The following is a 15,570-nucleotide window of genomic DNA, read 5'->3' as shown; positions in this document are numbered from 1 at the left end:
ACTTAAAGACTTAAGGCTATTCATTTTCAAACTTGCATTTTATATTTTAATCTGGACTAAATTACATGCCCTAGATATTGTTTGAATAGCCTATGTTCTGACTGTTGTTCAATCACACACTTTACAAGGCTCCAGTATTTAACATTAGTTCCTTCATTAACAAACTGACAATGAAAAATACTTCTAAAGCATGTATTAATCTTAGTTAAATGTACATTTCAGCATACCTATTGTTCTTTATCATTCTTTTGCACTTTAATCTGTTTTAAATATTTCTTTACTTTATACATTTTTGTGTATTGCTTTATTGTATTTAAATGTTTGGTTCTTTTGTTATAAGAAAGTGATTTAACCTGTTGTAGTATGACAACACTTTTTTTGCAACTTATTTCAATATCGTGATAATACCGTATACCGTGATAAAAGCTTCAGCAATTAATCGCAACATGAAAATTTGATACCGGCACATGCCTAATTTGACCTTTATTCTACACTGCTCTGTCCCTCCTTGTAAAACGGTCTGATGCTTTCCGGGTTGTATGAAGCCAGTCCCTCAAAAATACGCAGTGGGCTCAGATTGGTTAGCTGGCCCAGTGTGTTGTGATTCGCTAACCGCAGTGCACGTCGGAAACGTCACGCCCCTTACCGCCCGAATCAGACCCAGAACATTTGAGTGAAGATGATCGAGCAGAACCTGTTCAGTCCTCGAGAGTAAAGACTGCGGATCTATAATGATCGCTACTGAATGGCACTTTAACTTTTGTATTTTTAGAACGATTATAGCCAAATATCTGTCGCAAGAACTAACCCAAAACGAACACTAAGCACTGGCTTTAACTAGTAAGTTAGCCAAATCACACACAGAACCATGTTTAGCAAGCCTGTAGATAAACAATACATAAAAGCTCTAATCAAAGAATCATTTACACTAATGCCAGGTTCGCTGTTGAGATTTTAACGTTAGTGTTTGTAACGTTAGGTGTTCGTCGGATAACGTTAAGTATGAATGAGCATTTAACAGACTGGTTTGCAGAACAGCGCTGTCATCTGTTTACTTCCTTGCTACAACCTATTACAGGAAAACACATCGATGAAAAATAAATCAGACTTACAGGTTGTGGCCCGTAAACAGCTTCTGTTTGTAAATCCAGCTTTCAGGACAAGCCGTTGTGCATATCCTGTATTGAACTCGCGAAGTTTGTGGAAGATTGTGTTGTCCTCCGTGAAATGTGCAGCGCGCGCGTCGTGCATCCACGCACCGGCAGTGTTTTTTTCACGCAGCTGACGTTGTGCAAATCTGGTATTGAAATCGCGAAGACGGTGGATGCAGGGAGCCCTGCGCGCGCATGATTCCCCGCTGACTCAAACACACGTGCATATAACATGCTGTATATTAAACGCTCTGCAACGCACCCCCTTCCCAAGGACTGCTGAACAGAGCAAGTACCCCAGACCTGCAATCCGGATGAAAATAACAGCGTTTCTTCGGCATTGCGGCAAAAACACAGCCTACTAACGCTTCCCCGCGGCGATACAAAATTGCCTCGCCCCCCTTATTTCATATTCCCCGGAGGAGGGGTTTATGTAAATATTGGGCCTGGTGATGTCAGCAAAACCTGGGTGAATGTGTAGTAGTCCCTAGCGGCCGTTTGCTGTAGTCCTTAGAAACTGATTTCTTTAAAAGCAAATATCTCCCTTTGCTTTAAACTTTGAACGTTGTAACTTTGCAGATGTTGTTTATGCTCAAGCAGCAACATTACACGTTAGCTAAAGTTAGAATAGTGAAATCGTGGTTTACCACCCCTTTAACAAAGTAAACCTTATTGTAAAGTGTTACTGTTTTTTCTTTGCTATTAATTTTGTTTGTGTTTTTTTTTGTTCTAGTCGAGATTCTTCCCCATCCAGTGACATCACTGATGAAGCGCCACTGCCCAATGGTCATGCAGTGGGAAGTACGGGGTCTTCCTCTCCATCCGCAGGGGCTTTGAGACCACCACGTCCATCTCGATCTCTGCGACCGACGCCTGCGTCGCCACATAAACCTTCCTCCACAGGTAGAGAACCTTATTTAATAGGGGTATAACTAGGGCTGGGCGATATAGCCTAAAAAAAAAATCCCAGATTTTTTCACAAAAAATCAGATTTACGATTTAAATCGATTTTTTTTCCCCCTCCTACTAAAAAAATATCCAGATAACAAAGAAATTGAAACAAGTTTATATTGTTTATGTCAAATATTTCCGGCTTGGTAGCACATTCCTGGGGACAAAACTCAGCATGTTAATAAACCCCGGCTATTTCACAGTATAGATGGGCACCATATATATTGCAATATACATATCAAAGGTTTATGAATTGATATGCAGATAAAACTATTTTTTATTAACAACAGTAGCTAATGTTCAAAAAAGTATAGGGAAAATGTAAATATTCTGCTCTTATTAAATATAGGTTAACATTGTTCTTTTATAGTCTCACACTGAGCTGACCAACAGCTTCAGGGATTAAAGGGTTAGTTCACCCAAAAATGAAAATTCTGTCATTAATTACTTCCCCTCATGTCGTTCGACACCCGTCAGACCTCCGTTCATCTTCAGAACAGAAATTAAGATATTTTAGTGTAAATCTGATGGCTCTGAAAGGCCTCCATTGGCACAATGCACAGTTCACTCTCAAGACCCTTAAAAGGCACTAAAGACGTCGTTACAAAGTCCATCTCACTACAGTGGTTCTATAATAACTTTATGAATCGGCGACAATAGTTTTTGTGCGCAAAAAAACCCTAAATAACGACTTGTATAGTGATGACGATTTTAAAACAAGGCATCATGAAGCTTCGAAGCGTTATGAATCAGTGAGTCGATTCAGCAGTTTGAATCGCCAAATTTCAGCAGTTTGGCGGTTTGACACGCGATCCGAATCATCATTCGACTCACTGATTCATAACGCTTCGAAGCTTCATGAGGCCGTGTTTTGAAATCGTCATCACTAAATAAGTTGTTTATTTAGGTTTTTTTTGCGCACAAAAACTATTCTCGCCGATTCATAAAGTTATTGTAGAACCACTGTAGTGAGATGGACTTTGTAACGACGTCTTTATTACCTTTTAAGTGTAAAGTGCATTGTGTCAATGGAGGCCTTTCAGAGCCATCAGATTTCAACTAAAATATCTTCATTTCTGTTCCGAAGATGAACGGAGGTCTGACGGGTGTCGAACGACATGAGGGTAAGTAATTAATGACAGAATTTTCATTTTTGGGTGAACTAACCCTTTAAGGCAAAGTTCCCTACCTATTGACTTAATGATTTTTTTTTATTTTTAGCATCCTCTCCTGGCTCTACTCCCACTCATGGCAGCAGAGCTCCCAGCCCGGAGGCGTCTCCTCAAGTGTGTGTGAATGGAGAAACGGGGAGTCAGGGGTCAAGCTCGGGTTCAGGGTCAAATCAGGCCCCCAGTGCCAGTCCAACGCCACCCATAGCTTCACTAATCACTAACGGCCCTCTTCCTCCTGGGTATGTGACACAATTACAGTGAAAGGTTTTTGATTTCATGTTTTCTACTTTTTTTTAGACTAAAACTAAAATAATTGTATTTTCTAATTTACTAGGTATATTAAGCTCATAGCACTCGACAGATGTGTTCTCATATGATGCTCCTGCTGCTTGTCAGAATGAATAAATTAATGTAAATAAAGACACTTAATAATGATAAGCCTGGATTGGTTTAGTCTGGTGTTTAATGGATTTTCTTTTTGTTTTCTTGGTGCGTATGTGTAGCTGGGAGCAGAGAATGGATCAGAACGGCCGCCTTTACTATGTGGATCACATTGAGAAAAGAACCACATGGGAAAGACCAGAACCGCTCCCACCGGGGTAACCAGAGATCTAGAGATCATTTTTCAGTTTCACAGATTCAGATTTGTTGCTAATAGATATTTAAATTGCATATTAAATACAAAAGTGTGTAAAGTATGTTCTAATTAAGGTACATTATACCCCTTTACTAGGGGTGGGAGGAAAAATTGATGCATCCAGCCCTCTACGCAAACCTTGGCAATATAATTGGCTAGTCAATTTTTTATATATATTAGCGCTGTCAAATCGATTAATCGCGATTAACCGCATCCAAAATAAAAGTTTGTGTTTACATATGTGTTTGTACTATATATAGTTAAATATACACATGTATATATTTAAGAAATGTTTATATATTTATATATAAAATATTTATATTTATATATAATATAAATTAATATATATATACAGTATATACATGCTAATATTTTTTAATTATATACATTAATGTGTGTGTGTGTGTGTGTGTGTGTGTGTTATACATAATTATACACAGCACACACATACAGCCCTAATATTTATATATATATATATATATATATATATATATATATATATATATATATATATATATATATATATATATATATATATATATATATATATATATATATATATATATATATATATATATATATATATATATATATAGGGCTGTATGTTTGATATTTTAACTGAACTTAGGACTGGTGGTGGTGCTGAAATTGTTAGTCATTCAGTGTTTCTGTAAAATAAAATATAATAGTAATAGATCATATTATTTATTAATAAGTGAATACTACTACTACTAATTCTACTATTAATAATAAAATACAATGAACTACAGACTGATGAGCTGCTGGGTTCATGAATATTAATCACGTTGTCATCGTTGTTCAAACTGATTTGCTGAAATCAAAACAGTGAAGGTAATAGATGAGCACCAGCCAATGAGATTGCCGTTTGCGCATTAGTCCCGCCCACTACCGCATATCTTCTGTTTGTTTTTAAAAGCTGAATAATTCCAAATTAACTTTTGACAGGAAAATACAACAACGAATATGGTTTACATGTAGCGCGTCGATTCTGCGTGGGATGTAAGACTCTCTCTCTTTGCGTGTGTGAGAGAGAAAGACAGCGCTCTCTCAAAGCGATGGCGAGTTGTGCGCCTTCACACTAGAGTTTACGGTACAGATACAGGCACGCTGCGCATCCATTGAGCTGAACTGAATTAAACCAATCGCCTAATAGTGTTCAGCGAGTGAAAATATATATATGCTCAACTTATTCTCTAACTAGGGCTGTGTGATATTGAAGAAAAATGCGATATCCTTGTTAAATAATGCGATATTCGATATGCGATACGATATTGCTTTAAGTGTGTAAAATCTATTTCTTTCCCCAACTGATATCTTTCACTTAAAGCATAACCGACTGTGTTTACATGAATACTCATCAAGACAGCCATTTTGACATAACTGTGTGTATTTGACAGTTCGAGTGTGAAACAAGACACGAAAAAAGAATGGCTTGTGCGCACATTTCGGTGTGCGTGTCAGACAGTGCGAGACTGCAAGGAGTTGTTTTTCGCAAGTTATTGCGTTTAATAACTCTTTTTAACGTCAAGCAAGTCACATAAGTAACAGTCGTGTGCTCAGTCTATTCTCTGCTATATGCGTCAACCTAAAACATACACTTTTCACAATGTTGAAGTAGCATTAAAATCATTCAGATATCGCGTGCGCTTGCGATATGCATATTGCGATATGTACATTTGCGATATTTCGATAATTTCGATATATTGCGCAGCCCTATCTCTAACACACACACTGGCGAGTAAAATCTAAGCATTTATTAGCCAATGGCTAATGATAGATATTGTTTAGTCGCCCAGAGTGAAGATTTACTCGCATTGTAGAGGGTTGGCATCACGATTTTCCCTTCAACGATTCTGGATTGATTCTGAGCTTAGTTTTTAACCGCAGATGCGCGATGACACCTTGTTTGTTTCATCAAAATGATCATTGTACATTTTTTTTTAAATGATTCTCTGAGTTTCTCTTTGTCTTGTGTTGTTTGATGAACCTTTATGACACTCACTGTTCTTGAATGACTAACTTTTGCAACCTTAAGTGTAAGGATTAATCTAATTTAATTTATTCAGGGAAGACCAATATTAATTTACATTTGATTTCTTATTAAATGTCTTTAGTATTTCTTACCTCAATACTAATGTTAGACCTACCTGAAATTTTTTTTTTAAAAACAAAAATGCACTGCATGATCAAATATTTAGGTGAGATAATTATATACATTTATTATATACATTTATTTGGGAAAGATGGCCCACAGTAGCCTTAAGTTATCTCATTTTCTAAAATAAACACTTGGTGGTTTTTCAAGATCTTGACTCAGTTAATTTAGAGTTAGTTTCATTTCTACAAATGGTGCAAACGCTGCAAGATTATAGATAAAAGATTGCCATTCCCCTGCCATTCTGTGATCTTGGTGATCGGTGATCGGCCCCAAAAATGCTGATCGGAGCATCTCTATTTATTAGCCAATGGCTAATGATAGATATTGTTTAGTCGCCCAGAGTGAAGATTTACTCGCATTATAGAGGGATGGCATCACGATTTTCCCTTCAACGATTCTTGATCGATTCTGAGAATTTCAGAATCGATTCTGAGCTTAGTTTTTAACCGCAGATGCGCGATGATGCTGCGTTTGTTTTAGAAATAATAGCTGTTATGAGCAATCATCATTAACATTATCATTGCACATTTTTTTAATTAGGGCCCAAGCACTGATATTGATGTTTATTATTACAAAATGCATTAAAAATGACCAAGGTCAAATGTGAAAATGCCCTTAATGAGCAGTTGTTTAGAGAATATTTGTGTGTTTGTGTGGTAGTTGGGAGCGTCGCTTGGACCCGATGGGCCGTGTGTACTATGTGGATCATATAATCAGAACCACCACATGGCAAAGACCCACACTGGAGTCAGTCCGGAACTATGAAGAGTGGCAGAACCAGCGCAGTCAGCTGCAGGGAGCCATGCACCGCTTCAACCAGAGATTCATCTATGGGGTGAGTAAATGTCAAAGATATGACAGTTTTCAAGAGATTTTAAATGAAAGGATGTCAGGATTTCCTCTGTGTATGACCTGAGCTGAGGGTATTTCATCTGTCCTTATTCCTTCTGTCTGCTCATCTCTTCTGCAGCAGGAACAGCTTGTGCCTACAGCTAATAAAGAGTTTGACCCTCTGGGTCCTCTGCCGCCGGGATGGGGTGAGTGACCACAATTTTTATACTGCAGAAACAGGAAATCACATTTTACCCTCATAATAGAGTGGCTCACACTGTCTTTTCTTGAGCGGTGTGTTTGTGTGTTGTTTGGCTTCCAGAGAAACGGACAGACAGTAATAGGAGGATGTATTTTGTTCACCATCCTACGAGATCCACGCAATGGGAGGATCCTCGCACACAAGGGTGGGACACGGTCACAAACAAACCACAACCAGTGTTATTTTAGTGTTATTTTTAATTTATTCATATTTTGGATTTGCTTTTATTTTTATTTTTTAATAGGGTTGGGAATCGTCCAGTTCCATTAAAATGATTAAACGACTAATAAACAAATAGTTTGTAAGGAAAAATGTGCAATAATAGCGTTGGGTATTGGTTGAATTTTTTTATTGATTCAGATTCTGCTTACCGATTCCTAATTTCGATTCCAAAATGGTAAACACAACATAGATATCATTCACATTTATTCCAAGTCTTATTGCAAAAGATTTAATTGTTGCTGAACACCATGGCTAGGAACTTTTACCTATGGTTTAAAAAAACAACTAGCCTAACTAATATATATTTTACACTGCAAAAACTGGTTTTCTTACTTAGTATTTTTGTCTTGTTTTCAGTCCAAATATCTAAAAAATCTTACATTAAGAAGCATTTACCAGACAAGCAAAAGTTTTTGTCTTGTTTTGGGGAAAAATAACTCAAAATGAAGCTTAAAATAAGCAAAATGAATGTTTGAATTAAGATTATTTTGATTATTTTCCCCAAAACAAGACAAAAACTTTTGCTTGTCTAGTAAATGCTTCTTAATGTAAGATTTTTTAGATATTTGGACTGAAAACAAGACAAAAATACTAAGTAAGAAAAGCATTTTTTGCAGTGTAGGGCTGGTCTGAATACCATTTTTTGAGTTTTGGTAGTAATCAACACTGAATATTCAAAGCTTCGAAGGGAAGGGGCTGAACATATTCTTCTCTCTAATAAAGGCAGGAATCTCGAGAAGTGGTGCGTCTCACGTGGGCAGGACTTATATGCTCCGAGAGACGGACAATGCACCAGTGATACAAAACACACTGGTCTTTTCCGTCCCAGTAACAAGCTATATTTCGGCGTAGCTTCATTAGATTGATAATAACGGGTAATAGGCTTGCTGCGATAGTCTGTGTTACCGGTGTTCTAGACAGAGAATACTCAGTTGCAGGGAATGCTAAGAAGAAGCAAATACATTTATTAAAGGGTAACTTCAGTGATTTAGCATTAAGCTTTGTATCAGTAGAAACCGGTAGTATATTTGTATTATGGTACTCATCCCCCTGAGATGAAAGAGAATTGTGCATTTTATTTCTGGAAAAAATCCTCCGATGATGCAAATATCGTCATTTTGCGTCATCTGAGGATCTTTTGGCCAGTAGAGGGAGCTAGTTCCGCATGTTTTCAACCCGCCCACAGGGATGAGATTTCACGCACAGAATGTAAATGCGCTCGGCCTCGGGCATTCATAACGGTGCGGTGCAGAGAAAAGTGAGTGTTTCAACTTTTCAATGAATTCCTATGAAAGTTTAGCTTCCATATGCGCTGGACCTCAGCTCTGCTCAGCTCTTACTTCCCTCTTGTGCTGAATGAAAATCTGACTCCTGCTGCGTTTGTTCAGTGACTTTCGTTCGGCTCACTCACACTTTATTGAAAAGACACGTTCAGTTTTTAATTGTAGTGTTTATTCTCTAACTGAATGAAATTATTGTATTATTATGAAGATCAAAACGACGCTGGGGGTAGGGAGTGGCCTCGTAGGGCAGCGAAGCAAGTGCATTCTGGGAGTTGTTGTCTTTCATCCACATGAGTCAAAAATACGTCTTTTCTCAGTCTAGAAGGCACCAAATTCAAAAATAATTTCACATTTCTACTACATAAATGACCCAGTTTAAATACACATTCATCTTCCCAGTGCTGAAGTGCCCCTTTAAATATAACGAGGTTGGGTTTCTATTCAACTGTCCATCCTTTTAAAAACGGCTTAGATATAAGATAATTGTAAAAAAAAAAGAGTATTTCGCCAAATTTTATAGTATAAACGTATTCAAGCACGAATGAGAACCGTTTCGAGGGAGATGCCGGGTTTTACAAGGGGAAAAAAACAAATTAATATTTGAATCCCAAAATTGAAAATCGAATACCAACCCATTGAACGAATATTCGAATATTCTGGTCCAGCCCTAATACATTTCAAGCATTATTGAAGACAAGTAAACAGAACAAATTAGCAATTGCGCAAATAAATACAAAGATACTATTGAAATAAACATTTTCAGGTATGCAGGTACAGAAACTGTAATCAAATGTAAAATAACACTGCCCTTTATTAATAAAATTAATTAATTATCACGCACTATTCACTATGAGAAGCCGTTCTGTGCGCACGTGTGTGTCTGCAGTACAGAAAACAGCGAGCGAGTCTTTTGAGCTTGAATGGTTTAAAATCACATTAAAATGCGCACACAGGAACTGATAAGCAGAACCGAAATGCATGTTTCTTATCGAATCACCGGTTCTGGGGAAATTTGGAACTGGTTCTAAAACGGAACCGGTTTTCGATACCCATCCCTAGTTTTTAATTATAATTTTTATATTTTTATATTACTATTTTTTGTTTTGTTTTCGTTTAGTAATTTTATTTTATTTTTAAAATAAAATGATCCATTATCTTGTAATTTTATTACAAGGCAATATTTCTCATTTTCCTTCAGTTTAAGTTTTTCATCTAATATTTATATTTTATTTTATTTCAGTTTTTTTCACTTAACACATTTCTTTTTTGCAGTTTTAACAGCAATAACCTTGAACACAGCTAAATTGCCTCCCTTTTTTACGATATTATTAGTTGATGTAAAACTTCACAGAATAAGCTGACAAGGAGCATCATTGTTTGAATGAATGTTTTTTGTGTGTCAGGTTGTTGAATGAGAAGCCTTTGCCGGAGGGTTGGGAGATGAGGTTTACGGTGGACGGGATTCCCTATTTCGTCGATCACAACAGGAAAACGACGACTTATATCGACCCTCGTACAGGAAAATCCTCCCTGTGAGCCCTTTTAATAGCTTAATATATGAAGTCTTTTGGGACATTCTCTGTCGCAGTGTTGCAGATGTTCATAATGAAAGCACAGATGGTGCTGTTCCTGTCTTAGGATACAAATATGTTTGCTTCAAAATAGATATGTCACATAAGTCAAATGCAATTTAATGCAAAGTTAAATGCTGTTTCATGTTGTCTGTTGATGTATTGCATCCAGGTTTTGGTGTAGTTTTACAGTCTGTTTCTGTCTTTGTGAACCTGCAGTGAGAACGGCCCTCAGATCACATACGTACGAGACTTTAAAGCTAAAGTGCACTATTTCCGCTTCTGGTGTCAGGTAAGACCTCACGTTTTTTAGTTGTTTGACACTCTAAATCTTCAGAAAATGATCAGGCTTTTGTTAAAAACCTGCTATTGTTCTTACATTAGGGTTGTAAAGGTCTCATTTCAGTTAGTTTACATTTTTTTATGCTTTTAATCAGCAAAACACACCATAATGATTGAACACAACAGAATAAATGTAGTCATTTTAATGATTGGAAATTCAGTAGCAGAAAATGTAAGAAACTAAAGTGATGTTATGTATTATGTATTATATGGGTGTAACGGTACACGTATTCGTACCGAACCGTTTCGGTACAGGGTGCACGCGTGTATGGAATGGTTTCCGAATGCAATCTTTAACAGTTAACTTTCGGCTTGTTTTAAGCGTGGAAAACACTTCAATCCGAGTTCCCACACGAATATATATTAAGTATTCAGTTCATTTTATCACAAAATTCAAACGATAAATGCCGTTTTGACGCTCTGTAATGTGGCGTGACTGATCACAGTTCCCATCTGTGAACGCGATCGATCATCTCTTCCTAAAGAATAAACATGAATGAACATCAGAAGGTATGTTGAGAATACATTACAACTTACTGTCACTTATCATATGTGGTGTAATCGCTCAATCAGTGTTTCAACGGCGGAAAGACGTCAATATAACTGCTTTAAACTAAACAATGTCATGTAGCATCACATTTACCTCAGAAGTCATTCAGTGTCCACAGAATTTTTATTCACTAGAGAAATCAACTCTTTCACTAAATATATGCTCTATATTAGCCTATTCATTATATTCTACTGAAGCTGTTACTGAAGTCTTGATTAGTAATGTGTGTTCATGTAAATGACAGTCACTGTGTAGGCTATAAATGATTATATTTCAACAACGAATTGGAGAAAAAACTATTTTATAATTAGATTTAGAAGTTATTGCAAAAACTGCCGTATGTGAAGTTTACATGTTTGCGTACTATGTTATTTGAGTGTTGATTATTATACCTAAAAGTAAATAGCAACTGAATTTAGTCTAATAGTTTGGGCTCTGTTGTTAACCTTTAATATTAATGTGCAACTGAATTTAGTCTAATAGTTTGGGCTCTGTTGTTAACCTTTAATATTAATGTGCAAGTAAGGGTTCCCTATATATTCTACAGCAATATCTTCAATAAACTTTTAGTTATAATTTAATTCATTTAAGGACAGACACTTTTTTTTCAGTAAACTACTGTTTAATATAAATAAAAAGCAATTTTGTAAAACTGCTGTACCGAACCGTGACTTCAAAACCGAGGTACGTACCAAACCATCAGTTTTGTGTACCGTTACACCCCTAATGTATTATAATCTTTATATATAGTATTTAACCATGTGATTTATTTAAATTATGTTTTTAATACCAAAGCAACTAGCAATGCCTCAGCACATTAAGATCCACGTCAGTCGCAAAACACTGTTCGAGGACTCATTTCAACAGGTGAATGTCGTTTTTTTTTACATATTTGACTAATTAATTCTGGGATACTTGTGTAATCATGTGGCGTCTAGAAGTTAAATATTTGTAAAATGATCTGTTTAGATTATGAGTTGCCTTCCGCAAGATCTGAGACGGAGATTGTGGATTATATTCCCAGGGGAGGAGGGTCTTGACTATGGAGGCGTGGCCAGGTATATTACATCATTTACAGGAAGTGATGACTTGAGTTGATATATGCGCACACGCACAGTAATGTTGTGTGTTTCTGTCATAGGGAATGGTTCTTCCTGCTCTCTCATGAAGTCTTGAACCCCATGTACTGTCTGTTCGAATATGCCGGCAAAGACAACTACTGCCTGCAGATTAACCCCGCCTCCTCCATCAACCCCGACCACCTCAAGTACTTCAAGTTCATTGGCCGGTTCATTGCTATGGTATGATGATCGAGTCAACTAACTAATGCCTGTACTGGACAGTAGAACCACTGAAGGATCATAATTTGAAATGCAGTTAAAATGTCTGATTATTTGTGCGTTATCTCTCTCTCATAGGCTCTCTTTCATGGAAAGTTCATCGACACAGGCTTCTCTTTGCCCTTTTATAAGCGCATCCTGAATAAACCTCTGGCTCTGAAAGACCTGGAGTCCATAGACCCGGAGTTCTACAACTCGCTCATCTGGATCAAGTGAGTGAGGATGAGTTGAATGAGATATAGAGACAATAAGATGCAGGAGGAAGGGCTTGGGGATTAAAACTGATAATAAAATGAGTAATAATTATAAATAAATTAGCAATCCCATAGTTGGCTTTTTGTAATTATAACATTCATAATTTAGTAAATCATAATAAATTATATAAAATATATACTACTGTATATTATATAAATAATCATTTCAAGTATATATGTTAAATATTATATAGCATATTATTTAACAAAATTTACAAAAACACATCCTCTAGAAATGTAAAAAAAAATCTAATGAAAATTCAAAGTATCGATTATTTGTCACTCTAACTACGAAACAAAATTTGTGTTATTTTTGATAAAGTAAATTGTGTGTAATTTGACAATGGTTGGAGCTGATGATGTTTTTCTCTAGGGATAATAATATAGTGGAATGTGCCTTGGAGATGTTTTTCTCGGTGGATAAGGAGATTCTGGGAGAGGTCACCACTCATGAACTCAAACCAGATGGAGGAAACATTCAGGTGACCGAGGAAAATAAAGAGGAGTATATCAGGTAGGAAATATCATTCAGTTTCAGACAATGTGAATGTAAAAAAACAACAAATGTGTGTATATACACCGATCAGGCATAACATTATCTCTCCGGTTAGTGGGTGGGATATATTAGGCAGCAAGTGAACATTTTTTCCTCAGAGTTGATGTGTTAGAAGCAGGAAAAATGGGCAAGCGTAAGGATTTGAGCGAGTTTGACAAGGGGAAAATTGTGATGGCTAGACGACTGGGTCAGAGCATCTCCAAAACTGCAGCTCTTGTGGGGTGTTCCCGGTATGCAGTGTTCACATTGCACCAGGTGCATTATGGGAAGAAGGCGTGGCGGCGGAGGCAGTGATGCTTTGGGCAATGTTCTGCTGGGAAACCTTGGGTCCTCCATCCATGTGGATGTGATTTTGACACGTCCCACCTACCTAAGCATTGCTGAGCCCATGTCCAGCCTTTCATGGAGACGGTTTTCCCTGTGGCTGTGGCTCTTTCAGCAGATAATGCGCCGCCACAAAGCACAAATGCTTCAGGAATGCTTTGAGGAGCACAACAACGAGTTTGAGTCCAAATTCCCCAGATCTCAATCCAATCGAGCATCTGTGGGATGTGCTGAAAAAATAAGCCCCTCCTCACAACTTACAGGACTTAAAGAATCTGCTGCTAACATCTTGGTGCCAGATACCACAGCACACCTTCAGGGGTCTAGTGGAGTCCATGCCTCGATCCTGATGCCTGATTTGTGTATATATATAAGTAGTGACACCCTTATTAGCCCTAATATCAGTGAGTGATTGTGAAAACCCTGTGGCAGGCTGGTTGCTGAGTGGAGGCTGTCCAGAGGAGTTGAGGAACAGACGCAGGCGTTCCTCGAGGGCTTTAATGAGGTCTTGCCACAGCAGTACCTGCAATACTTTGATGCCAAGGAACTGGAGGTACGAACTACAATTCATAATGTTCAATGGCTTATTTTGTGAATCTTTGTGTTGCTAGGCACCGGGCAATTCATAATTTTCACGTGTCGTCACACGCTTATAGGAATATCACCTGGAGGGCAAAACAAGGCTCTCCTCCATTACCCGCTAGTCATTTTTACCAGGTTTGTAGTCAGTAATAATGCGGTAAGACAGTGATATTAAAACACCAAATTCAATATAGACCTTATTGATGTTGCATACTTTGTTCAGGAAAGCAGACGAACACAGAATATTAGTGCAACACAAGGTTTCTCGTTAGGTGTTTTCCCCATCGAAACCCATTATAAAGAAAACGTGTTGCGTTCATATTCTTGCCTCATCTACTCGCCTGTATATAGTATGAATCATCAAAAAGGTGTAAACTGAATTTGATCTTTTAATATCACTGTTTTAGTACATTACGGCACTTTAAGGGTGGGTTGCACTAAGGATTCTTCAGTTCACCCTCCGTCTGCGGCTTGATCAGCTCTATAATTAACGGTTTTACTGCGTAATTAATCTGTGTTTAAAATGAAGTGGTGCAACAACTCGATTTAAAATAAAACCCATATCAACAAATCCTTTAAACTTTGCTTAATTTAATCCTTATTGGTGCAGCTCATCCTATAGTGTTTTTGACGTTAAGCGTTTTAAAAACGTCCCGCTGTTTTCAGTGATTGAAATACTGCAGCAGGTGCTGTATATGGATCATTAGTGCCCAAAACGTGCATCTTGTTCACATATTTTTGTTTTAAGATGGAAATTTGACAGGCTTGTGCGAGTTCTATGGCGGTTTTGCCCTCCAAGGCTCCGCGACAGTCACGTGACTGAAAACTATGGATAGATCAGGAATTTAATGTTTTTTTTTTTACTGTTTTTGTTTAAAGCCATAGCTAAGTATAAAACCCTTCTCTACATGTTGGATGAGCAGGCAGTCTTTAGATGTTGTCTGGGATGTCATGGTGCATTACTGTTTATAATACAAATGGTCACATGTATCTCTGACCTCTAAATGTCAGGGGAAAGATGCATTTGAATGTTTATTAGTATCAGGTGTAAATAAGGCCACAGCTTCTCTACATTTAGATCCAGTGTCTTCTGCATATATCTGAACCTGTAATTGTGGTGTAGGTGATGCTGTGTGGGATGCAGGAGATTGATCTGGGAGACTGGCAGAGGAACACCATCTACAGACACTACGCTCGCAGCAGCAAACAGATCGTCTGGTTCTGGCAGGTTAGACTGTTAATCTCACACTTTAACACTTCATCATCTGACCACTGGTTAAAAATCAAACCTAAATAATCATAAATGTGGATATGCTGCAATATTAGGACCCCCTCGAAAACGAGATGGCACATCTCAAGGGGT

General features: G+C 37.4%; 1 protein-coding gene across 4 annotated transcripts in view; it reads left to right on the top strand.

Annotated features, from left to right (window-relative positions):
• Nucleotides 1-15,570, top strand: part of itcha (itchy E3 ubiquitin protein ligase a) — a 39,884-nt gene that overhangs the window by 8,191 nt on the left and 16,123 nt on the right. For all 4 annotated transcript variants that reach the window (XR_013818283.1, XR_013818284.1, XR_013818285.1 and 1 more), the window contains exons 7-21: nt 1,885-2,054; nt 3,324-3,513; nt 3,778-3,873; nt 6,751-6,925; nt 7,061-7,127; nt 7,244-7,328; nt 10,092-10,220; nt 10,479-10,551; nt 11,947-12,018; nt 12,121-12,209; nt 12,293-12,452; nt 12,570-12,703; nt 13,119-13,259; nt 14,058-14,178; nt 15,331-15,435. Coding sequence is in view for 1 of the 4 variants with exons in the window: in XM_079840587.1 (XP_079696713.1) it covers nt 1,885-2,054; nt 3,324-3,513; nt 3,778-3,873; nt 6,751-6,925; nt 7,061-7,127; nt 7,244-7,328; nt 10,092-10,220; nt 10,479-10,551; nt 11,947-12,018; nt 12,121-12,209; nt 12,293-12,452; nt 12,570-12,703; nt 13,119-13,259; nt 14,058-14,178; nt 15,331-15,435 (1,807 nt within the window). In the remaining 3 variants the exon portion in view is untranslated. The remainder of the gene's footprint in view (nt 1-1,884; nt 2,055-3,323; nt 3,514-3,777; nt 3,874-6,750; nt 6,926-7,060; nt 7,128-7,243; nt 7,329-10,091; nt 10,221-10,478; nt 10,552-11,946; nt 12,019-12,120; nt 12,210-12,292; nt 12,453-12,569; nt 12,704-13,118; nt 13,260-14,057; nt 14,179-15,330; nt 15,436-15,570) is intronic.

The sequence above is a fragment of the Gobio gobio genome, assembly GCF_949357685.1.
Source record: "Gobio gobio genome assembly, chromosome: 17".
Classification (NCBI taxonomy): Eukaryota; Metazoa; Chordata; class Actinopteri; order Cypriniformes; family Gobionidae; genus Gobio; species Gobio gobio.
The sequence above is the reverse complement of the archived record's forward strand: the minus strand, read 5'-3'. Positions and strand labels throughout refer to the sequence as shown.